This window comes from Pteropus medius, unplaced genomic scaffold (genome assembly GCF_902729225.1).
Source record: "Pteropus medius unplaced genomic scaffold, Ma_sr-lr_union100, whole genome shotgun sequence".
NCBI classification, from domain to species: Eukaryota; Metazoa; Chordata; class Mammalia; order Chiroptera; family Pteropodidae; genus Pteropus; species Pteropus medius.
In genome coordinates, this window is record NW_024340701.1 from 160989 (window position 1) to 186908 (window position 25920).

General features: G+C 46.5%; 1 protein-coding gene across 7 annotated transcripts in view; it reads left to right on the top strand.

The window, feature by feature from the left end:
- Positions 1–22023, top strand: part of CFAP57 (cilia and flagella associated protein 57) — a 53963-nt gene extending 31940 nt beyond the window's left edge. For 4 of the 7 annotated variants that reach the window (XM_039883273.1, XM_039883295.1, XM_039883289.1 and 1 more), the window contains exons 18-23: positions 2125–2268; positions 6444–6560; positions 7858–7992; positions 8074–8217; positions 15834–15966; positions 21310–22020. In XM_039883273.1, the coding sequence (XP_039739207.1) occupies positions 2125–2268; positions 6444–6560; positions 7858–7992; positions 8074–8217; positions 15834–15966; positions 21310–21524 (888 nt within the window). In that variant the 3' untranslated portion in view covers positions 21525–22020. Of the gene's footprint in view, positions 1–2124; positions 2269–6443; positions 6561–7857; positions 7993–8073; positions 8218–15833; positions 15967–21309 lie in introns of those variants that run through there. The other 3 variants (XM_039883303.1, XM_039883311.1, XR_005657369.1) reach the window with 2 other exon arrangements.
- Positions 22024–25920: the final 3897 nt, after the last annotated feature.

Below are 25920 nucleotides of genomic sequence, written 5' to 3' on the forward strand. Positions count from 1 at the left end.
CCAGCTGTATAGCACAGGAAACTGAGCTCCAAGCCCTTAAGTATCTTGTCCAAGGTCATACATACAGTTTATAAGTTTATAGGAGACAGACTTGGGTTGAGAATGAAGTCAGTTGACTGCAAGGCCCCTTCTCTCTACTGCTCCAGGTATCCTAGGGTGACTGTCCCCATGGACTGGAGTTAGCTCACCTGCCCCATTGCCCACATTGTGCCCCCTGGTCAGAGAGGAACTAGTTCCCTGTATTGGCCCCATAACTGTTGGCCACTCCAGAAGGCTGGTATCACTTTTTAGGATGCCTTTCTCACAAAACACTTAGGAGACAGACATATCACATTTCGTGAGGCATCCCGCCTCAGTATCCAAAATTTCGTGTCACCCTCCTGAGCAAATCCAGGCTCTGTGCCCTCCTCTCCATTCCCTCCACCACTATGCCTTAATCAGGAGGAATTCTCCAAGGGCTGAGAGCCTGGGCTTTGGTGCTAGCACAGGCTCTTCATTTACCAGCCTCAGAGCCAGGGCAACTTCTCTAAGCCTTTGTTTTCTCATCTGTGAAATAGGCCCCTCAGGGACTCTGATAAGGATGAAATGAGGTAATGCCTGCATGTAATTTCTGCATGTGAATGTTTATGTTATGTACCTAGCCATTTTTTAAGGGAGAGTTCAAAACTCTCTTCAGATTCTCAAAGCAGTGTGTTTTGACAAGAGAGAGCTTAAGACCTCCTGATCTTGAAAATTGCAACGGGCTCCTGACAAGTCAAAGGGCCTTCCTTTCCACCCCAACCCTGCTCCCTGCCACCATGCTCTGTAATTATGTCACTCTCCACTTAAAATTCTTTTGGAGTTGCCCATTGCCTATGGCAGGGGTCAGCAAACTTATTTCTTTTCTGTAAAGGGCTAGGTAGTAAATATTTTAGTCTTTGCAGGCAGTATGGTCTCTGTCACAGATGCTCAAGTCAGCAATTGTAGTGTAAAATCACAAATGAATGGGTTTGGCTATTGTCCAATAAAACTTTAAGAAAATAAGCAACAAGTCAGATGGACCCACGGGCTATGGTTTGCCAACTCCTGGCCTCCTGGATAAATTCTGAATCTTTAACCCAACATTCAAGACCCTCACCGCCCCCCTCCCCTACTCCCCTCCAGCCTCATTTCTCACCATCCCAAGAATCACCACTTTACAAGTTACTCTCAGTACCCTCAATACCACTATGCCTTCTGTGTCACCCTATGCTACAACACCCATCACAGTATAGGGTACATTTCTTGACACATCTGCTTTGCCAGCTAGTGTTTTCTCCTTAGGGGCAGGAACTGTGTCATATTTATATTTGGAATCTCAGACCTTGGCAAAACGTCTTCATTCAGTATATGTTTGCTGAATGGATAGACCTACATTCTAATTACTATTGCCTTGTAACAAATTACCCCAAAACTTAGTGGTGAAAAACAACTGTCTTACTATGCTCACAGATTCTATGGGTCTGGAATTTGGACAGGATACAACAGGATGGCTTGTCTTTGTCCCAGTGTCTGGGGCCTAGCAGGGATGACTCAAACAGCTGGGGCCTGGAAGATCAGCATCCAAGGTGGCTCCTTCATTCACATGTCCAGCCCCCTGGCAGGGACGGCTGGGAGGCTAGGATCATCTGGGCCTGTCCACAAGAACACCTAACGTGTTCTTCAGCCTGGAGATCTCAGTGTAATGGGACTTCTCATAGAGCAGATAGACTCCCCCAGAGAACTAGGTGGCAGCTGCTCAACCTTTTCTGAGCTAGCCTGGGTAGCCACACATCGTATGAGCTGCATTCTTTTGGGTTACAAACAAGCCATAAGTCCAGCTAGATGTAAGAGGAGGGAATCAAATCCTGCCTCCTAATGGAAAAGCATAAGGTCACATCGTACAACAGCGTGTGGGACAAGAGATGATGCTGTGTAGGCCAGTTTTAGAACAGTCAGCCTCAACCTGCATATGAGCGAGTGAGTGAATGCATGAAGTCCTGGCACAGGAGCCAAGGAGTCAGGGCCACAGCCTCGTGGGGGAGCCAGCCTTTGTATCCCCAGCGAGGAAAGCCTGTATACCCGGGCTTCCTGACATCTCTCACTTCTCTCTCTTGTTACCCACAGGAAAAGCGAATTTATGATCTGAAAAAAAAAAATCAAGAACTAGAGAAATTCAAGTTTGTGCTTGACTACAAAATAAAGGAGCTGAAAAAGCAAATAGAACCTCGAGAGAATGAGATCAAGGTGATGAAGGAACAGATTCAGGAGGTGAGAAGCCACCTGCCACACCATGCCCTCTCCAACTGGCCACCTCCTGCCCTGACCATTCCTGGCTGGCCTCAGGGGGAATGAAATCTCTCCTCACAGCCCCTCCCTTCTCTCAAGGTGTATGCAGCCTCCCAGCCTCCACTCGGCAGAGGATGACACATAGAAGGCCCAACAAGGGGCTCAGTTGTGCAAAAGCAAAGTGCTTTGCGGTTTGACTCGGTTATGCTTTGGCCCTACCAGCGTCTCAGGGTGCATGCTCTGTCTGAATGCTCAAAGGGACCCCGTGGCTGTTGGGCTTTCAGCCACCAGGGGGCAATGTGTACTCAGCCACCAGCCTGTGGCACCAGAAAGTACACCGCCTCCAATTCAACACTTTTTCTCAGACTGGAGTGTTGGTTGGGGCTCTCTCTGTAGGCCCTGGTGTTTGACCTCACCTGATAAGAAACGGGAAGTCATCAAAGGACCTTGAGCAGGAGAGTGGCATAATTAAGTGTGTGTTCTGGGAAGCAAACAGGATGAAGGTAAAAGGAGAGATTAAAAGCAAGAGCAACTGGACAAGGGCTTCTGAGAGTCCAGTGAGGTACAAGTGTGCCCCTTGGCCCCTCTGCCCCATACACATTGCATTTCCTTATGACACATGTTTACCTATCAGCCACTCCTCACTGGGCAAAGCATTGGACAGTGGGGGCCATGGTTGATCTAAAATTGAATTCCTGACTTCCCTTCCCTCCAGCTTCTCGTTTCTCAGTAAATGGTACCATTATCCACCCAGGTGCTTAAGGCAGAAGTGTAGAAGTCTTTCTGATTCTTCCCTTCTCTTAATTCCTATATCCAAATCATCACCGATGCCTCTCTGATCGATTTCAAAAAAGATACCTGAAATCCAGCTTTCCTTCCCCTCTACTGCCATCATCCCAGTTCAAGCTTCCATCATCTCTGGACTGAACTCCAGCCTCCCGTCTGCTCTCCACATAGAGGCCACAGTGAAGACTCTGTGGTGTCCCATTACACCTAGAATAAAATCCAACTCCCTACCAGAGCCCAGGAGGTCCTGCATAATCTAGCCTCTACGCACCTCTCCAGCCTCATCTCTAGGCTCTCCCCTGCTCCAGCCCACAGGCGTTCTGATAGTTCCAAAGATAAGCTGAACTTTTCCCATCCCCAGACCTTTACAATTCTGCTTTCTGTACCCAGAGGCTCCAGATCTTCACGTGACTGGCTTCTTTGTATCTTTCAAGGTCTCAGCACATATGTCACCTCTTCAAGAAGACCTTTCCTGACCACACTATCCAAAATAGCCTTCTGCTCCCCTTCCATTTTCTCTCATTGTGCTGAGCAAGGATAACAAGTAAAAGGGTGTCAGAGAACATTGATGGCCCAACTAGAATTGGATACACAGGAGCTATAGTGGAGAAAAGCAAAGCCTTTTCTCTAGGAGGCCCGGAAAAGAAGCCAGATGGTGGAATCAGTCCAGGACTAAGGGAGATCAGAGAGGGCATGTCTTGTGGCAATAACTTTCTCCCTGGCCTTTGAGATAAGGAAGAATGTCCCCAGCTGACCACAGAGCTCCCTCCTCTGTACCTCCTGCCATTCTTGAGTGACTTCAGGGCCCAAAAATGGTAGCCCGAACATATGAGAGGGCAGAGGTCCCACCTACCTGGAAATCACTGCCCCACTTCTCTCTCCTCATGTGACATATTTGTCAACTGGATTTAGGATTGGGTCAGTTACTTTCCACCCTGACATACCTGAGAGCTTATTCATTTCCTGTCAGTAACTGGGCCAACTATGGCATTGATTCTCTCTGCGAGAGATAATGCCCACAACTTGGAATGATTCAAACAGGGCACCTCCTACTCTCACCCCAGTACCAGTTGCTGCCAGGGCTGATAGCTAGGCCTGATCTGACCTTGGGGCTTCCCTCTGGGGAGTCAGAGACACATTTGGATTCATTGGTAGAGCTAAGACCTCTATATAGCCAGCTGCAGGCACTCGGACACCCTTGGAGAAGCCCTTTCTCCCTTGCAGCTGCCATTTCCTTGGTCTAAGACACCATCCTCTCACCTGGGCCCCCCGTGGCAGCCTCCTGGCTGATCTGCCTGGCTCCAGTTTTGCTTTCTCCAGCAGAATCTCTGCATCGGGCTTCCTAAGGTATAAATCAGATTGTGCCCTTCCTTGGGTAAAGCCCCTCACTAGTTCCCTGAGCTCTCAGGATAAAGGCCAAACTTCTGGCCACTTCAAATTCTGGCCAGGATAAAGGCTGACTTTTTCACCATTCAAGCCTCTGCCCTTGGGTCCTGCATGACCAAGCTCAGCCGACCTCTCCAGCCCCTTTCTGCCTTCCCCACATGCATCCTTCCTGCAGCCACCCTGGACCACTTGTAACTGCAGAGATGCACCAAGCCACCCACACCTCTGCTTCTCTGTGCATGGGCTGTTCTCTCTGCCTACAATCCTCCTTCCTCAATTTGTCCTCTAATACTTGTTCCTCCTACAAATCCCAACTGAGCACTCCTTCTCTGGATACTACCTCCTCACCTCCTCTGTGCACATACAAGGCCCTTTCTACCTCAACCACAGGTGGTGTTTATCCCATTCCACTTTAACTTTTGATTTCCTACTCTCCTGTCCCTCTAGACCTGAGGCTTCTTGAAGACAGAAACTTCCTCTTAATGAGTTCTGTAGCCCTATGCCCTTTCTAATGGGCACATTCTTTCTTTAGCAGTGCAAATACCCACACTCACTGTATGTCCTCAAGAACAGCGGTCCCCAACCTTGTTGGCATCAGGGACCAGTGCTTCTACGAGAATCTAATGCCTGGTGATCTGAGGTGGAGCTGAGGCGGTGATGCTAGTGCTGGGGAGCGGCTGCAAGTACAAATGAAGCTTCACTCACTCAACCGCTGCTCACCTGCTATGCGGCCCAGTTCCTAACAGGCCATGGACTAATACCCATCCGGCCTGGGAGTTAGGCACCCCTACTTTACGAGGTGGCTGAACATAGCTCTGCCAACATTGCGTGTTTATCTTATCATTCCTCTTCCAGAAGGCAGGTTGTTTGAGGCCCTCCTCCCTTTCTTCACTGTTGCTCCCCTTGCCTTATACATTTGGGCATTCCTTCATTCATACGAATACTTATTGAGTGCTGCCTTTATGACAGGCATCGGGTCAGAGGGCTTCTCTGTCTATACAAAATGCTTTCAATAATGAAGACATTCTTCTAAAGTCTGCGCCTTCATGTCCAGAACATGAATGTGGCTCAGTAGGACCTCCCGGTACCCAAGAAGGGCCTGGAATCAACAAAGGGCCTGGAATAGACTAGAAGAGCTACTCCATTCAGCCATGAAAAAACCAGTGGACTGTCCCATCTTCCAAAAATAGCGAACCTCTCTATTAACAGGAATACTAGTGTCTACCAGATTTAGTGTGTAAATCAAACATCACTCCTTTCCTTTGGGAGGAATTAGATTAACTGAGAGCTCACCTACAACTGACCTCATCTTAATCAGAAGCTCTGGTTGTCTGTCATGTCTTTGGTTAATACAAATGGAACAATGCATAAAAAATCTTTCAAAAGCTACTAGTGGTTTCCTCTTTTTCTTTTGAAGATGGGACACTCTCTTCAATTGTACTTTTTAAGACTATTTCAACAGAACTGATGAGGTTGAGGTTCCTTCTCAGCTTCCTCTTTTCTGTTTTATGCCTTTGACTGAGGATGCCTACACGGCACTCTCAAAACTTTCTACTCTGATGACTTGTGGCCTTAGAAGGTCAAGATTCACACAACTTCACAAAGTAGGCAAGGAAGGTACTTCTCTGTAAAGCCCTGCCTCAGGTCAGAGTAGAGATTCCAGTACTTGAGAGTTACCAATTTATAAGGAATTTAAGAAAAGAAGGTAATCAGCATGGTTGAAGGAAAAGAGCAACTAAGAGGGAAGAATTTATAGCCCAGCTATAGAAACACATGATCTGGGTTAACATATCAGCCAAGAGGGTGGGGGCTCTGGGGATGGTAAGAAATAGAAAGAAAGGTTTTGTTCCAGAGGACAAGTGGCAACTAGAAAATAAGTGCTCTGGTATCAGGGGAGACATTCCCACTGAAAACTTCAGTCCTCAAAGTTAATTTTCATTGTCTTACTTTCTTATTCCTGACTCTCTGTCCCTTACTCTCTATAGATGGAAGCTGAACTGGAGCGTTTCCATAAGCAGAACACACAGCTGGAGCTGAACATCACAGAATTGTGGCAGAAATTGAGAGCCACTGATCAGGAGATGCGCAGAGAGAAACAGAAGGTGTGAGGATTTTCAGCATCTGACAGTTCTTGGATTCAGGATCTGGCATCTGTCTGCAACAGAGCCAGAGCCAGCCCATTGCTAAGATACATTCCCATTTTAACTCACATCCTTTACTTGCTCATAGCCCTGCCAGATTACAGGCCCATGCAAATTTACAAGACAATTCATCCGAGACTATAAAATGACTTTGGGTAAAGTGACTGAGAGAGGTGGAAAGCCAGTTTTGTGGGAGTGCAGCATTGGCTTGTTTGTCCTGAGACGGAGCATGCTCAGAAAGGTCATTTGTAGTCCCTGGTTAAAGGCCTTGACTACCAAATCAATGCTGAGGCTTGGAACACCTCAGGAATCACCTATTACAATCTCTATGTAAGAGATAAGGAAAGCCAGGAGAAAATGATTAGGAGATTAAGAAACTTCACCTGGCACCCATAGGAGTTAGTACATACATAGGGAGCCAGAACTGAGAACCAGATCTTCTGGTTCTGGGCGAAGACTCAGCTGCACCCTCACCCACTGGATCAGGGCGCCCTGGAATGTTGGTTGGCTCTGAGTGAATTTTTCCATCCCCCACATTAAACATTGGTTCTGTACTAGGTAATACTAGAAGCCGTAGATCTACAAATGTGAACTGATAATGATCCTGCCCTTTACTAACTGAAGAGGTTGATAGGTGATTTGTGCCAAGTGCATAACAATTATAATGCACAGTGGAGAATTATGAAATATGAATAAAGGGTTAAGGGAGCCAAGAGAAAGGAGAGACTCTCAAGGTCAGGGGTAAGGGAGGATGAGTATCAGAGAAAGCATGACGGAGGAGAGAGAATCTAGCCCAATTTTGCAGATGAATCAGTCTGCCCACTTTTGTCATTTTTTCTGTACCCACTCACAGCAGCCTCCAGGAAGGATAACCCCTGGGTGAGCTAATACAGGGGCATGGATGCCCTGGCCCAAGGACCTGCAAGAGAGAATCGATACTTTCTGTCTTGGCTCAGAAAGGAGTAAGGGTGACCACTGCACTTCCTTTCATCTTTTAAGGCCTGTGGTCCTGAAAGGGACCCAGAGCCAATAAAGGAATCACTCTGTGTGGCCTCTTAAGGATGACGCTGTTCAGGCCAGGTGCACAAGAGTTTTAGTGCCTCCCTCTGGGCTGTGTGCTTATCTAGGTCTCTGTGTCCTGATGGTCAACTGTAAGTCCTGGATGAGGCATCTCTTGTCTCTTTATGAAGCCATTAACCTGCAGCCCCTGCCCCTGGAGAATCCCTTCAGCACCAGGAGTAAGCACCTCTCATTGCAGGAGCGGGACTTGGAGGCACTGGTCAAACGGTTTAAGACGGACCTTCACAACTGCGTGGCATATATCCAGGAACCCCGGCAGCTGAAGGAGAAGGTCCGAGGTCTCTTTGAGAAGTACGTGCAGCGGGCAGACATGGTGAGCTCTGCCTCCCTCTCCCGCCTTCCCCTTCTCTCCAGGTCTCCCCTTGCTCACTGTGAACCCCCTCTGGCCCATCAGTTGGAGATCGCAGAGATGAACACGGACTTGCAGCAGGAGTATGCCCGTCAGCGAGAGCACCTGGAGAGGAACCTGGCCACTCTCAAGAAGAAGGTGGTCAAGGACAGCGAGCTGCACCGCACCGATTACGTCCGCATCATGCAGGTACCTGCATGCTCCCCATCAGCTCCCTCAGAGCCTGAGCCATCGCAGATGAGAGAGCCTGTCTAGGGCCCCTCTGAGACCACCCATACTCAGGGCATCCCAACTGTCTAGGGAACCCACTACCTTTTCCTAAAGCGTTCTCTTGTACTCTTCTTCTCTGGGAGCAGAGCTCATCCTGGCTGTGACCAAGGCCCAGAGCCCTGCCACAAAAGTTTTCTAGGCATTTCCATGCCCACCCCTGCCCCACCGATGCTCATTCATTTCTCCCCGCTTCGCTTCACCAGGAATCCATTTCTTTTTTCTGCCCCATCTTTATCCAAAGGACTCCTGTGTCCTGCCTCACTTCTCTCGTTGACCCCTGTCCCCTCTGGACCTTCATCCACATGATTTTGGTTCTCCTGAGTCACTCTCTCCTTCTTTCCTGTTTCCATCTCTTACTTCACCTTACTTTTGTTCTACTGCTTTTTATGCTGCTACTGATATCACATGGTCCTCGCTGGCCAGGTCTTCTCCTCGGGAATACGCCTGCCTCCACCCACCACATCTGACTTTTCTGGTGCCTCAGGTCCCTACCCTTATCTCTTGAGTCCGAGCCAACCACACCCAGCCTAAGCGTTGTTCTCACTCTGATTTAATGACTTCTTCACACCCACCTCCATAAAGATCCTCTGTAAGGCTGTGCAGAGAGCCTGACCCCATTACTGCCACCTCCACTTAAGCACATTATCAGTACTGCCAGTCAGGCTTCTTCTGCCAGATTTCTCTGGGTATCAGTATCGTCTGAGGCAATTCATGTGAATTAATATCAAAAGAGAACATCAAAATCCCATTTGTAGGGCACATACCTTTATATGCTTATATTTCTTTAATGCCATAATTAAAATACTGGGTTGAGGATGGGCTGTAGTTAGATTGAAACAAACCAGTTCACAGTTTGGCCAGTCTATACATAGCTGGACTGAGCACAGTGCAGTTCAGGCCAGGCCCAAGTATAGTGAGTCTCGCGCCATCTTACAAGCAGCCCCATGCCATCAAACCACAGCCCTACTCCTGGGTTATGAAAGCTGTCAGAGGCCCCCAAAATAGTAGTAGATCCAATCGGTGGAATCTTTAGGCACCAGCAACTGATGCACAGAGCCATCGCTAAGGGTCTCAAGTGCCCCCAAGCATCGAGAGCCCACCAAGCTCTAGACAGCAGTGTGCTGGGCAGTGGGACCAGTGCATCTGTCAGAGCAGTTGTCAAATGATGACGTGGCCGAGCTCTTATCTATGCACTGCTATCAGAGCACAGGCCTGAGGAGTCCTCCAGGGGCCGGGTGCCTCTCTCCACACCAAGCAGAGACACAAAGCAAATGTCAGTCCTCGGAGAAGGAAAAGGAAAGACAAGGAAGACCACAGGCTAGCCAGAGAGTGCAAACATGAGCATGAAGCTGCTCAGGGCAGGTGTAATGTCCTCTTTTGCTCCTCAGTACCCCCAAAGGCTGCCTGCTCCACTCCTGCTGGACCAGGGTGCAAGTCAGGGTAGGGGGAGCAAAGGAGACCCAACAGGGCGCTTGCCCAGCCCTATCAGAGAGAAATCCCTGGAAGAGCATTTTCTCGAGCAGCATTGTAACCCCACATGCTGTGGAGCCCTATGCACCCATAGAAGTGCCCCCAGACAACTTCAAGGAGCAAGAGTGGGCTCGGGAGCCAGGGCCATGGGTCTCCACCCCTCAACCAAAAAGACTCCTTGCTTATTACAGTGGGCTCTGTATAATTTTTTTGTTTGGAAAGTTAAAAAAGAAAGAAAAAATTTCAAAACCACTGTTCTGGATCACAAAAATTGTTTCTTTCTTTGATCTGAAGTTGAAGGAGAGGGGCCAGGCCGGGGCCAGGCAAGGAAGGTTCCAAGGCAGGCTAAAAATGAGCAGGCGAAGCCACTGTGTAGACCCAGTTTATCCTGCTTCAGCCACGCTTGTGGGGAGGCCTTGAGTAAATTCCTTCACTTCAGGAACCTCCTTCCCTATCAGTAAAATGGGGAGGAAAATACCAACTTCAGCTCCACCAAGCTAAAGACCTATTCAAGAACCAAGGTGAAAATCCAGTGGGAGAGCCTGAAAGACCCCACAGCACAGACCAGGGGTGCCTGTGGGCTGGAGACACAGCTGATCCCAGACCCCGCAAAAGGTGGCCCGGGGCACCTGATACCTAGTATGCAGTGGTAAGGAGCTGTGTCTGCAGGTTCCAAGGCCCTGACACTTCCATCCAAAAAGGCCAAGGAAGGCCTGGGCAGACATAGCATCTGAGAGAAGCTCATTAGAAAACACAGAAAATGAGGTCACTATCTCATTTGTGTGTTCAGAGAGGAGCGTGAGGCCTTCCCACTCACTCCCCAGCACACTTACAGATATGAAAACAAGAGTTGCTATGGAATACAAATATCCAGGACACATACTTTCTTCATGCACTGTACATTATTTTGAGGGCTTCTTACATAGCAAGCTCTGTGCCAGCCATGGAAGATTCCAAGATGAGTATGATAGCCTGCCTACCCTCAGGGAGCTACTTGAAGGGAGCTTGAGCTTGAGCAAGATGCAAGTAAGCGCTGCTCCACACAGTGGATCCAGTGCTGTGAGCTCATCATAGAGGCCGACTTCAATTAGGGGAAGCAGCATTTGAGCCTCGAAGGGTAAGTAGAGTGTGGGCCAGGAGCAAATGGGAGAAGAGCCTTCCAGGTAGAGGGCTCGACCTGTGAACAGGTGGCGAAGAGCGAGGCTTTCAGGGTGTTTGGGGACCCAGGAGCCCACAGACTTTACTTTATTGCACAGCATGGAGGCAAGGAGAAAGGGCCCACTGGAGCCATAAGTAGCTTGGGGTCACATTGAAAATGCTCTCCATGCCACACCAAGAAGTGTAGAGCTTATAAGCAGGTGCCATTCAAGGTTTCTTAAGTAGGTAGAGGTGTTATCTGTTCTGACAAGGTTAATTCAGTTGACAGGTGAGAAGGCTGGTGGGGAAAGGAAGGTGGCAGGGAAACCTATCAGAAAATGACTGCCATGTGATAGGGAGATGCAGAGCACTTGGAAGTGGGAACTTGTGACGTCAAAGACATTTCAGAGTAGAAGTGATTAATAGAGAAGTCAGGTTAGACACGAGAAGCAGGTTGAAAGATAGAAGTGATTAATAGAAAAGTCAGGTTAGACACGAGAAGCAGGTTGAAAGAGAAGCAGAGAAATGGCTCACTTGTGTAATTAGATGGCAAGCCCACCAGCCATGGGTTCCAGAAGGATGCCACCAATGCAGTGCTTCCAAGTTCACAGAATAACCAGATCAGTTGCCGGCTCTTTCCACACTGCCAGACATGGCCGTATACTTAAAGATGTCAACTCATGGAAGGCCAGTATGGGGTGCTATAGGCATTCCTTCTCTTCTCTGCCCAACGTAGGCATCTGAAAGATCTGCCAGTAAGTTCCCATATGTGGCGCTCTGCCGTGGCTCTTGACCAAAGGCAATCCTGGACAGTTTGGTATAGCTGCTTTCTGTAGAAGGGTTTCTGTATAAACAGACCCTAGCATCCCCAACCAGTCTCTTTTACCTACTCCACTACTTGGCACTTGATGGATCCCAGGTCAGATTTTCCCTGCTGCAGAGGAGCTAAGTGTGGTTCTGGAGGGTTGGAAGGGTTTCTTGTAGGCCATCCTGACCAAGGAGAGATCAGGAATAGAAGGCGAAGCAAACCTGTTGCGTTCACATTTTAAATTCACGAAGCTACCCAGAACATACAAGCATACCTCTTTTTTATTGAGCCTCGCTTTATTGCACTTCACAGATATTGTGTTTTTTACAAATTGAAGATTGGTGGCAACCCTGCGTCAAGCATTTTTCCAACAGTTCAGATGATGGTTAGCATTTTTTAACAAAGTATTTTCAATTAGGTATGTACATTTGTTTAGACATAATGCTATTGTACAGTTAATAGGCTACCGTATAGTATAAACATAATTTTTATATGCACTGGGAAACCAAAAAAATTATGTGACTTGCTTTATTGTGGTGGTCCGGAACCAAACCCGCCATATCCCCCTGAGGTATGCCTGTGTAGTTGACCTCAGTGTGACCTCTGGACTCTTCAGTACATGGACCACCCTGGAAAGCACTCTTTAGGGAGCCCGGCATATTCTTTCTGGGGGCTACTGTTGCCATCATACTATGAGAGGTGTTGGAATGGAGGTGGGAAAGTTGAGTATGGGAGGCCACAGTCCCAGAGGAACCAGGCACTTGGATGCAAACAACCAGATTTGAATCCTAGCTCTTCCATTTATGCACTGCCTCAGTTTCCTCTTATGAAAATGAGTCTAATAACACCTTCCTCATAAGGGTGTTGTAGGGATTAAATGAGATAATATATGCAAAATGTTTGATATGGTGCAGGGATCCAATCAACCCTTGAAGTTATTATTACTCTTATCATCATCAAGCATTTAGTGCCTCAGCTCCTGCTTGCTCCCTCTTGGCTCTGGGCCTGAAACCCTCTTCCTGTCCCCACCTCCCCAAGAGCCTTCCTCACACAGGATGAGTGCCCCTTTTCAGACTCTCATGGCATCTCTTGGCATTAGATCCAAGCTAGACCTACTTACTGTGTCTGACACAATGAACAGTGCATAGCAGGCTTTCAGGAACTGGTTCTTAAGTGATTTTTATGAATGAATGAATGAATGAATGAATGAATGAACGAACGAACGAACGAACGAATGAACGAACGAACAAACAAACAGAACAAGAGAATAGGGTTGTATTGAGTCATAGGCCTCAGTCTGATAAAGCCTGAGCCATGTCCTGGAGGTCCATTCAGGTGGCCAGCATCATGGAGGTGTCCAAGGCTGACAGGGCAGTTGGAAACAGGCATTCACACCAAAAGGCACCAGGAGCCAGAAGTCCCAGTCATGGTGACAGTGTTGTCTAGGGTGGAGGGACAGGGAGAAACCAGGCCAGGAGCTCCACTTGGGGCCATTATAGCAGCAGGGGGAGAGATGCTGAGAGCTGGTTACAAATCACAGCGGTAAGAGTGGACACAAGTTTCAGCTCAGACACAAAATTGACAGGATTCAGTGACAAAATGGATGGAGATGACCAAGAAGACGTAACTGAAGATGTTTATGGAGGGGGCTGGGAAAACGATACTTTCAGCCTCTAATCTTCATTCTTTTTACTACTGTTATGTTGAATGAGGCAAGGTAGTGAAGCTGAGTGATGCCACCTAAGAGGAGGAGTGGAGAGAGCCCCTGAGCTCAGGTTGCCTATGAATTCCCTGCGGCTTTCCCGAGACTCCTTTATGTCTGTTCTCCAATGCCTGACCTTTACTCCCTATTTTGAAATTTCCTCCTTAGTAATAATCTCATCTTATTCAAGTTGATATCTGCTGCATTAGTTATTCATTTGCTTATCCATTCCACAAATATTTATGGAGCACCTCTTACAGGCAAGGTAGAGGCCAAGGTCTTAGAACCAATATATTTGTGTTTAATCAATTGTGTCATAATATCAAATTTGCATGGAGAAGTTCCAGGGGAAGGAAACTTGGCAGAGATTCTACTGGAGAATATCTGTAAAGGAAATGTGGAGGATTGATCACCTAGGCCTGGGTAGGTTAAAAGGGTAAAAGATCAGATAAAGAAAACCTGCTGACTTTATGCAAAAATGAGCACAAAGCCTAGCCTAAGGACGAGGGATTGGCAATGATTGGGCATTGCATCTAAGAGAGAGGAATGAGGAATACTAAAGTTATCTGAAAATTGGAAGGCACATCGGACATACTCAGATAAAGAGGCTCTGGAGGGAAAGAATATAATGGGGTGTCTCCCGTTCAGCACCTGCTCCCTCTAGGGCTCCATGGGCATTTCCCCATAACCAAGAATGCTTATCAAAACTCAGTGAGAATAGTGTTTGAGATCATTCTGTTCTCTGGGCTTTGACTCCACACTCACCACTCCGGAGAGAATGTCCCAAGTGGAAGCACAATTTGTTCCTGGCACAAGTCTATTTTATACAGATTTGGCCTGCATTTGCCTTTTTTGGTACTCAGACCCTTAAGGTGATCTGGCTCACAGACCAGTGGCAGTATCTCTTGGGAGCTGGTTAGAAATGCAGAACCTCAGGACTGACTCCAGACCTACCAGGTCAGAAGCCGCATTTCACAAGATCTTCGGGTAATTCGTTTATACAGTCATGAGAGGCACCGCTGTGACAAGCTGAGTACCGGGACTATGGGGCTCTAAGAGCAAAGTGGCCAGTGTCTCTCTGGGCCCATGGTGATGGAGATGCCTCCATGGTGCCACGCTTAGTGCCCTCGTGCTGAGTGTGGAAAGGAAGGCAGTAATTTGAAGTGTGGGGAGTGAAGAGAGGAAAGATCGCTCGCTGCCAGAGCCCCCAGCACCCAGCTTCCAGCATGTTCTTCTTCCTCACTCCTCTGTACTCCCCTCTCTCACTTTACATCTCAGTGATACAGAATTGCTGCAAGTCCCCCACACGTGCCAGCCATGCCATATTTCTGTGCCTTTCTTCTGCAGTTCCAGTTGTCCGGGACCCTCTTACCTTCTCCTTGATAACTCCTTCAAGCCTCAGCCCCAGGGTCAGTTCCTAGGAATCCACCCTAGAAAGGTTCTGTGCCTTTCCTCTGTGCCCTGCTCCTGCGTCACAGCAAGGCAGCCAACATGCTAAACTGTGCAAAGAATCCTCACTAAACCCTAAACTCCTCAAGAGCAGAGGCCAGGTCTCACTTTCTATATACTTGAGAGTCAGTACAGTACCCAGCACGTAATTAGTACTCAATAAATATTGGATGGGTGGTGGATGCATGGACGAAAGGATATTGTCAAACACAAGAGAAATGAACTTCCAGAGGATGTAGCAAATGTTAATTATTCATTTTCCTGTGTTCCACAGTAAACAGTGTGCTGTTGGAGCAGAAACCATGTCTTATTTCTGTCTCCATCTCAGGCATGTGGCAAATACCCTATAAATGTAGGTTCAACAATGAATGAGAAAAAATGAATAAAGCATAGCACAGTATTTAAGAGCTAAGAGCTCTGGAAGCAGACTCTCAGGGTCAGAATCCTGGCTCTGTCACTTGCTGTCTATGTAATTTGGGCAAGTTACATAGCCTCTCTGTGCCTAAGTTTCCTCTTCTGTAAAATGGTGATTGTAATAGAATCTAATTATAGGATTATTATGCTACTTCAATGCATTAAATTCACATTAAGTGCTTAGAGAAGTGTTGTTGTTGCTGTTGATGTTGGAAAGAGCCTGGATGGATGGGAATAGTGTACATTGTCTGTATCTTATGTTGCCAGAGTCCACCTGAAGGTAAGTTAGCTGGTACCTCAAAGGGCTGAGCCATGAGCTAGGGTAAAGATTCATGCCCCAATAGAGGAACCAGAGTTAATCTGGGTCCAGGAGAGCCTCACCCATTCCCAGCACTCTTAGCCCCTGGCCAGGGTGGGCCCTGTGCCCTATAATCACTCATCCATCCATACTCACTGTCTCTCACTGTCTGTCTGTCTGTCTGTCTGTCTGTCTGTCTGTCTGTCTCTCTCTCCTCTCTCCCTTTTTCTTTTTTCTTTTTTCTTTTTTTTTTGTAGGAAAATGTCTCCCTCATCAAGGAGATTAATGAGCTGCGCAGGGAGCTGAAGGTCACTCGCTCCCAAGTCTATGACCTTGAAGCAGCTTTGAAACTGACCAAGAAGGTCCGACCACAAGAAGTTACAGAGACAGGTAATGTCACCAGTGGTCAAGGGAGGTGGGCATTAGGATCAAGGGATCAGTGGCAGCCACGAGCATGTCTCCCTTTGGCTTCCAAGGCTGCCTCTCCCAAGTGTCCTCCTGTATCAGGTCACATCCACTCCATGGCCTTCTGGGAGCCTCTCCATGCCACACACCTGCTTTCCAAAGGATCTGTGAAGACCCTACCACATTCAGACAAAATCCTTGGAGTTAGCTATGGTGTCAGAATTCAGAATCCTTCAGATCGTAGAGCTTACTGTAAACTGTGTATCACATGACAGCCCTAGAGGAGTCTGGGGCAGTCCCCTTAAATCAAACATCTTAGTATTTCTGTTGTGAAAGGTATGAATATTCACACTAAACTTCATAATTTAAAAATGTTTATCATTTTTAGAGTTTTTTGTCTTTTAGAATTGTGGATAAGGGATTGTAGACCTATACAATTAAAGACAAAAAGAAAGACCAGAAACCATTTAAAGGGAGAGGGGAAAGAATGAAATTAGAAATAGAAAATGAGTTAGTTACTGCAATTACAACCCAAAGATCCTCCGAATGTCCAACTGCCAAGGCAAAAGGGGAACAAAGAAATATGGCCGTTTATGTGGTTCTCATTTATGGAAAAAGGAATCTTTTTTGGAGAAACAAACCTTTCCCTGGCACTAAATTCAATGAAAAACTTATTACGTGGATGCTTATGAAAGGGAGAGTCTATAACTGCAGGTTTTCAGACAATTAAAAAAAAAAAACATTCTTCAGGTATCTATTTCTTATTTGGACAGTCAATAAAAACCATGAGTATAAGGTATTTCTAAAATGAAGCCAATGTGGTTCAAGTATATTGTTTTCTGGTGATTTACATTCAGGAATAAACCTGAAAAACCTTGATGAACAGGAACATCCCATGGCTGTAGACTAGATCTTTCAAATACCAGTTTTCTCATGTACTATGGTTATATAAGATACTATCACTGGGGGAAAGTGGCTGAAGAATACACAGGAACTCTGTACTATTCTCATAGCTTCTCATGAGTCTTAAACTATTACAAAATTGTATACATATATATAATTTTGCTGTCTCATGTGCCCTTTTTATTAGAGTTGAAGAAAACTTAAGACAACCATAAACTCTGAGTAGTGCCGTAAGTGTCAATATTAGGTCAAAAGAACTGACATAAGAATACAGCATGTTTTATAAAGACTGAGATACTTGACTTCTTGGAGGTGAAAACATCTTCAGTTGGAGGTGAAGCCTAGATATGCCTGTGAACAATTGCAAAACTTCTTTTTAAAAAAAGTACTTCAAATATGCCCAAGCATCCTAGAAAATAATTAGTTGAGACCTCCTCAGGATGATGTATGATATATCTAGATTTTTCTTATTACTATCATGGAACTTTTTAGACAAATACAAAAATTTAGAGAAAAATCGAATGAATCCATTCCCCAACTTTAACAAGTATCAATTTCTGTCATTCTTGCTTCATCAGTATCTCCACCCCCCAGCTATTTCCTCCCACACCCTCTGTGGATTATTTTGAAGCAAACCAAACATCATATCATTCGTGCGATAATAGCTTTTCTCATGGAAGATTTTGTTCATAACAGTTGACAATAGGTATTATCAGTTTTTTGCCTTGATTATAAAGAACCCAAGTCTGACCTCTGATTTTGAACATGGGCCCAACAAGACAAGTTAGCTCAAAATATACGTCTTCAAGTTGTTTAAGAAAGTGACCAATTCAGTTGGTTTTTAAGAATTCTTTATCCAAACAGGAAAGGTTGCCATCCCCAAACCATCATTTTAGTTTTAGCAGCATTTATTAAGTTTTCATTCACACAATTAACTAACGGTTCTAATAGACACATCTGCTTGTTTTCAGTTATTAAAACTATATCATTAGAACTTCTCATTAAAGATGGCTACTTGAAAACCTACTAAAATGTCGTAAATAAACCATAAGGTCAAAGAAGACCCTAAAGGAAACAAGACACACAAAATTTTGAAAGCTGGAAGATGGATACATAGCGGTAACCAGCTTCATAGGCACAAGAAACCTGACTCCTAAACCAGAAGTAGGAAAGCTAGTGGAAATCTAATACACATTACAGAACCCTCAAAAGGCTGAGGAATTAGCAAAAGCCATATCTCCGGAAGTGGGGGTAAAGGTGGGGCTGAAAACAAGAAGGAAATTCTTTAAGAAGCTATTAGATCCACCTAGTATCCAGTACAATGGTTAAAGATAGACCCTTACCAGGGCCATCATCGTGAAATTCCAAAACACCAGAATACAAAAAAAAAAAACCCTCAAAATTCCAAAGAGAATAGGGAGAGGTTTCATGTAAAGGATCAAAAATTCCAGTTGCAAAATACAAAGTCAACACACAAAATCAGTTGCATTTTTATATACTAACAAAGACATGAAGAGAACATTAAGAAAACAGTTCCATTTACAATAGCACCAGAAAGAATAAAATACTTAGAAGTAAAGTTAACCAAGGAGGCAAAAGACATTTACACTGAAAAGTACAAAACACTGCTGAAAGAAATTAAAGAAGACACCAATAAGTGGAAAACATCTCATGTTCATGAATCGGAAGACTAAATATTGTTAACATGTCAATGCTACCCAAAGCAATCTACCAGTTCAATGCAATACTTACCAAAAGCTCAATAATGTTTTCTGGCAGAAATAGAAAAATCTATCCTGAAATTCCTATTGAATCTCAATGTGCCCTGAATAGCCAAAACAATCTTGAAAAAGAACAAAGTTGGAGGTCTCACACTCACACTGATTTCAAAACTTACTGCAAAGCATAGTAATAAAAATAGTGTGATACTGGCATAAAAACAGACATATAGGTTAATGGAATAGAATAGAGAGCCCAGTAATAGATCTTCACGTGTATGGTCAAAAGATTTTCACCATAGATGCCAAGACTATTCAATGGGCTAAAGACAGTTTTTTCAAAGAATGGTACTGGGAAAACAAGATATCCATACACAAAAGAATGAAGTTGGACCCTTACTTTATATCATATACAAAAATTAACTCAAAATAAACCAAAGACCTAAATGTAAGAGCTGAAACTATAAAATCGTAGAAAAAAAAACATAGGGAGAAAGCTTTATGACATTGGATTTGGCAAGGATTTTTTAGATATGACATCAAAAGCACAGGCAACGAAAGGAAAAATAAATTGGACTACATCAAAATTTAAAACTTTGGTGCATCAAAGAACACTATCAACGAGAGTGAAAAGACAACCCATAAAAAGGGAGAAAAATATTTACAAGCCATATATCTGATAAAGAACTTCTACAACAACAGCAACAAGATTTAAAAATGGGCAAAGGACTTGAGTAGACGTTTTTCCAAAGAAGATATACAAATGGCCAACAAGCACATGAAAAGATGCTCAACATTACTGATCATTAGGGAAATATAAATCAAAACCACAATAAAATACTCCCTCACACCCATTAGGACGGGTACCATCAAAATAAACCAAAAGAAAAACAAACAAAAAATAATAATAAAAAGTGTTGGCACGGATCTGGATCTGGAGAGATTGGAAACCTAGTGTACTATATCAGTGGGGATGTAAAGCAGCATAGTCACTATGGAAAACTGTACATCAGTTCATCAAAAAATTAAAAATAGAATTACAATATGAACCAGAAATTCCACTCTGGGTATATACCCAAAAGAATTAAAAATAGCGTCTCAAAAAGAGATTTGTACATCCATGTTCAGAACAGCACTATTTACAATAGCCAAAAGTAGAAGCAACCCAAGTGTCTATCAGTAGTAGATGAATGAATAAATAAAGTGTAGTATATACATACAATAGAATATTATTCAGCCTTAAAAAAGAAGGAAATTTTGACATACGATATAACATAATGAACTTTAGAACATTATGGTAAGTGAAATAAGCCAGTCCCAAAAAGACAAATACTACATGATTCCACTTATCTGAGGTACCTAGAGCAGTAGTCAAATACATAGAGATAGAAAGCCGAATGGTGTGCCAGACCCTGGGGTAGGGGGTGAATACGGAGTTGTATTTGAATGAGTGCAGAGTTTCAGTTCTGCAAGATAAGAGTTTTAGAGATAAATTATACAACAATGTGAATATACTTAACAATACTAAACTGTACCCTTAAAAGATGGTAAATTTTATGTTATACATATTTTACCACAATTTTTTTTTAAAGAGTTGGGGAGAAGAGTTAGAGTGAAGTTTGGAAGTGCTGCTGTGGAGAATGAGAGGGTTTGCTGACCGTGGACATGAAGTCTGTCTGGGGTTTGGAAACCAAGAATTCAGTAGGACACACCAGGCCAGATGTGAAAGTGGAGACACTGTGTGGTTGGATCGTCTCGGGTTTGGGCTATGCGGAGCACATGGGGCAGAAGTGGAAGGCATCTGGGTGGTACGAGAAAATGGTGCAAGAAACTCACTGTTTCTAACAGGGTCTAACTGGGCAGAAAAGGGAGTGAATCGATAAAGGAACCCACTTGGTAGATGAAAAATGGAGTTGTCCAGGAAAAAGGGGTCTAAATTCAAAGAACAAATGTCTTGAGCATAAGGCAGTAAGAGAGGTTGTGATAAGAGAATGGAGTACTGAAAGATAGGAGAGTGAAAGATTTAAAAGATGCAGGGTCCTGGGTGTGATGAAGGAGGGGAAGCCACAGGAGTGGGTGTTGACATGGTATGGAGGTCAAGGACATTGATGCTGAGAGTCCAGCCTTGTGAGGTGAGGTAATGGGATGAGCCCTGAACCCTCTAGGACACCAGCATTGCCCAGGGCGATGGCAGCACATGAGGATGACTGAGAATCACAGGGAAGGTCCTCAAGAATGTGAGTAGGAGTGGCCACATCAAGAAGGGTAGAGAGGGGTCTGCCTCCCAGAGCAGGGCTTTGACCTGAGTCGGAGACGGGCAGCATGGATGCCAACCCAGGTCAGCAGGAGAGTGCCACCTGCTTGGGGTGTGGGGAATGGGAGAATGAGCAGCCTGCAGTGGTGGGGGCCTCAAGGCAGGCAAATTGGGGGGCTCAGGAGAGGGGCCTGGCTGAGGTCATGGGACTCAACTCTGGGGTACAGCCTTTATCATATCATTCTGAAGTATGTCTCTTCTCCAACTCTGCTAGACAGTGAAATAGCTTATCTGTATATCCCTGGCATCTGGGATTGAGTGTCTACCCCAGTGTAGGTGGTCAATAAAAGTTTGAGGGGACCGGGAGGGAGAAAGGGGGAATAAGCTGGTTTCAAATAAGCTTTGTTGCAGTCCAGTGACAGGCCCACATTAGTCTTGCTCTGTCCCTTGCAGTGCCCAGCAAGGACACGCCCGGCATCGCTCCTACCATGAGACTAAATGAACAAGAAGAAACTGGGAGAATCATTGAAATGCAACGCCTAGAAATCCAGCGCCTCAGAGACCAGATCCAAGAACAAGAGCAGGTCCCGGGGTTCCACCCTGTCGCTGTAATTCGGCTTCCATCCCTCACCAGGTCAGAAACGGACTTTGAGGTGCAGACCAAGTGACCCCCTCTGATGAGCCATCTCCGGCCACACTAGAAGAAGCACTGTGCATCCGTCCCCGGGCCAACTGTGGGCTGCCGTCCCCGCGGCACTGACCACACCAGCCTCTTTCTCCTGCCTTCAGGAATTTGGGATGCATTCAGAATAAAGGGATTTGCCCACAACTGTGTCCAACTCTCTGCTTAGACAGGGAGCTGAAGAAGGGGGAAGAAAAAGTGGGGACCCTGAAGACTGGGGGCTCCAGCTCATCCAGAGCAACCACTGCCTGTCCCTGCGGAAATCACACCGAACTTGGAGCTAGCTTCCCTACTGCCCCCTTTCCTCTCTGGGCTTCAAGAACGAGCTACCTGCTCTCACTCTACGTATCACTCCCTGCTGCACTTCTGACCTGCCTTTCTCCTCTGCCATTCAAGTCAGGACCAGACAAAGCCACCTACATTTTCGTCTCCTTTATGAAACTTGATAAGGTTTTCTGAGGATTTTTATGTCTGTGTCACGATGAGAGTAAAATAATGAACATGGCAAAGTTACTAGAGTTACTCCAAGTCTCCCTCATCTGCTGACCCTGTTGTTAGAATTATTCCTCTTACTTCCATGCCACTTTAGACTTGTCACCCTTGTTCTTCAGGGCCCTACTCCACTCTTCCATTTCTATGGGACACCTCTTCCTCTGGGCACCATACTGGGTGACCCAGCCACACATACCAGAAAAAACACTTTTTATGCACTGAAGAGCAAAGGTGTCCCTGTATTCCCCCAGCTGCAGAGGCCAGGCACCCTTCTAATACCCAAATAACAAATATTTAAGCTCCCAGTCCCTGCTCATCCCTGATGGCTGTCTTAAACCTGGAATCTCCAAAGCATCTCCCCAACTTCCCCAACCTGCCATACCCCAACCGTGGGTACTACTCTTGGGTTAGTTTCCCCAATGAGAGCTGAGACATAGCTGTCACACTTGGCAAGGCTCTCCTGAGGGCTAGGGAGAGCAGAAGGAAGGTACACAGCAGAAGCCGCAAAGCAAATTACACGTGGGACTCTCTCCTTTTTAATTCCCCCCCCCCACCCCCAGCCCACAGCCTGTCACAGCAGCCAGCCTATCCCCTCCAGACCAACATGTACCCCACCATGTCCTCTGCGCACTGGGAGACCAGGCCCAGGGAGCAGGGAATAATTCAGATACCTCTTGAGACATTCATCCACTAAGACAACAGCCCACTAGGTTATCACGCTGGGTAGATGGGCATTTCTGGGACTCAGACTTCTCCATTCCAAACTCGCACCTTGGCTTTACCTTTGCAGAAGAAACTGACTCAAAATGAAGTTAAGGAGGTCGGCAGGGCCAGATGGTGCAGAGTCTTGAAGACTCATTACAGAGGCCCATGCTGAGCCACTGAGAGTCACTCCCCACCACTTCCCAAGCTCTTGACACACTGGCCTCCTTTCAATCCCTATAAAAGGCCAAGTTCTCCCCTGCTTCCAGGCCTTCTCGCACAGTTTTGTATGCCTGAAATGCTCTTGCCTCCACACCTCACTCAGTGAACGTCTACTCCTCCTTCAGATAGTAGCTGAAATGTACTTCCTCAGAATGACAGTCCCTGATCCCTCCTCCCTCTTCGAAATTACCATATCGTTTTCTTCATCACCCTCCCCGTGACATATCTGCTCGTTTGTCCGATGCTGCCTCTCCTCCTTGGCTCTCAGTTCCATGGAGACAAAGGCTGTTTCTGTTTTTCAAGTTCACTCAGGTATCCGAGTAGAGCATTGATTGAAGGACTTGATAGTGGAGGCAGGGAGACCAGTTGGGAGGATACTGTGGCTGACCACATGTGAGAGGACAGTCGCTGGAACCAACGTGGTAGCAGTGGAGATGCAGAGAGGTGACTTCTCCTGACTTTAGGACTGGAGAGAGCCACGCAAAGAGGTGGGGAGAAGAACCGGGAAGAAGGAACACGCCAAAAGAAATGGAGGCTCTTCTCAGGGGCCAAGGGAAATTAATTCACTGTGACTAGGATGTAGCAACTCTCAAATGACAGATTTTTCAACTTAAAAATACCCTAGAATCAAGGCATTACATTTTGCCTACAAGATGGGCCTTAGGTTACAGATGAGGAAACCAGAACCACGGAGGAGTGAAGTCACTGACACAGGCTCACACTGGCGGGGCCAGGATTACAGGCCATCTGCCCGATGGCCTCCACATCCCATGCTCTTAAGCCTGCACTAGAGGCGCCCAAACAGAACACCGGGCCAAGTGGCGGCAGTTTTAGGATTGTGACACCTGGAGAGTCTAAACTAGAAGTAAAAGGAGCGGACACCTCTCAGCTAAGCTCAGTGGTTGGCTGAGGTCCAGCTGGCAAAGAGGAGGAGAAAGCCCAGGCCAAGGAGAGGCCCACCCTAGTAGGGCCTGGTGCCTTGGCCAGCAGGTCAGCAAGGTGTTTTATTGGCAGCACAAGGATGATCACAGCCTCATGCTAGCAAATCTTGGGCCAGAGGTACAATCTTGTCTACCTCTCCATGTTCTGTCTCCCATGTTCCTACGCCAACCTTTTGGTGGCATTGATTGGGTGGCTGCTGCCTCTGAGACCTCCCTCTGCTTTCCCTATCCTGATCCCATGGGGAGGTTCTCACTTCACTGGTGCCACCTCCTCCTTCACAGAGTCCCTTCAGCCAGTTGACCCCTCACTGATGGAATGGGTCTGGCAGTCACCTTCTCCTGCAGCAGCCTTAGGAACCTCCCTGGTCACTCAAGTGGCGAGGCATTGGCATATGATCTCCACTCTTGTCCTGGTTACAGTCCATCATTGAGCTCTGGGGACTCGTTCAATTCTGATCTGACAATCGGTGCCTTTGGAGGCTGCCCTCTCTGGGCCCCAGACATCCACTGGCTCCCCTGCCCATCTTCTAGGGTCAGCATCAGCTGTGGCCAGATGGTATGAGCTCCCAGCTGCACCTCGTCTGCCATCCTGTTCTCCCAGCACCAAAGACCCTGCCCCTTGGGAGGTTCTGGCATTAGTCTACCTTTCCCCACACAAAGCAGAACCAGCCATTTCCCACCAGCTGCTGTCAAGAGGGACTGAGGGGCCCAGGTGGGCCTGGGAATATCTGTGTGTTCACATAGGGCCCCCTTGCATTCATTGCTCTGGATTTGGAGTGAGAGGTGAGAGAGAAGGCATGTCAGGACCAAGAGTGGGGTTCATTCTCCCTGAGCTCTATTGGGGTGAGCTCCCCTAGACCATTGGATGTTTGGAGGCCTGCTTATGCTTTGAGTGTGTCTGAGAGGCTGTCAGCCTCACCTGAGCTGAGCTGGGCTGGGAGAAGATTTACAAGGAAACAACCCTGTTCTGTACCGGACAGCAGGAAGGACGAATGGTCCTGATCACCTGATGACCGGTCATGGATAAGAATTTAATACGAATGTATTGCTTATCTAGTATGTGTCAGTTGGTGAAATTTGGCAGGGGCAACAAGTGTAGACTAGTACATTCAAAGCACCTACTGTGTGAACTGATGTAGTAAATGGATTAAATTGGGACAAGGTTCTAGTTCTGAACAGTGGACCTATGAGTGCCCACCATTGGCTACCAGTACCCAAAGGGGTGGATCACAAAATAGACTCCTGGTTGCTGGGGTTCGTCTCTGCAGTGAAGATGGTCATTGTGAACAGATACCCCAAAACATGTCTGGGGCACTGTCGCTCACGGAGTGTGGAGGTGGGGAAGAGTGCCTGGAGCCACAGAAGACCTGCTGTTCCACCTGTGCTTTCCGCTTGTTATTCTCCGGACTGCCAAGGAAAGGATGAGAATTGTGGCTGGGTTTGCAGGTCAGCTGGTGTTGGAATTGGGGCTGAGGCAGGGTTTGAGCTCGGACTTAGGATGGACTTAGGATTTGGGAGCTGGATCCAGGAACGGGAGGCAAGGTAGGCACTGAGGGTGAAGGTAAGGTCTAGGACCTAATACCAGAATCTGGAGCTGGGGTTAGGGTGAAGAACTTGAGCTGAGGTTTCAAGCCAGATTTGGGGTTGGGACTTGGAGCAGGGGCTGGAATTGGATTTGGAAATAAGGCTGGAGGTTGAGATTGGAATTCAAGATTCCGAGTTGGGGCTGAGATGTGGGGAAGGAGCTGGGGCTAGAAGATCCAGTTAGCATTTGAAGCTGCAGCTGAGGTGGGGGTTAGGTTTGAGGCTGGGGCTAAAGCTAAAACAGGATTGGAGCGGGTTAGGGCCCAGGCTCTGGGGCAAATAGACAGCATTTCTCCTGCTGCCCAGGTCTGGGAATTGTATTCGAGCCCTTATTGCAGCTGACAGAAGCCCCTCCCTTCCCAGGAATGCCTTTGCAGGCAAAGGAGCAGTGCCACGTCAGCCAATCAGCTCAAGCCCTACCTAGGAAACACCTGTTGATTC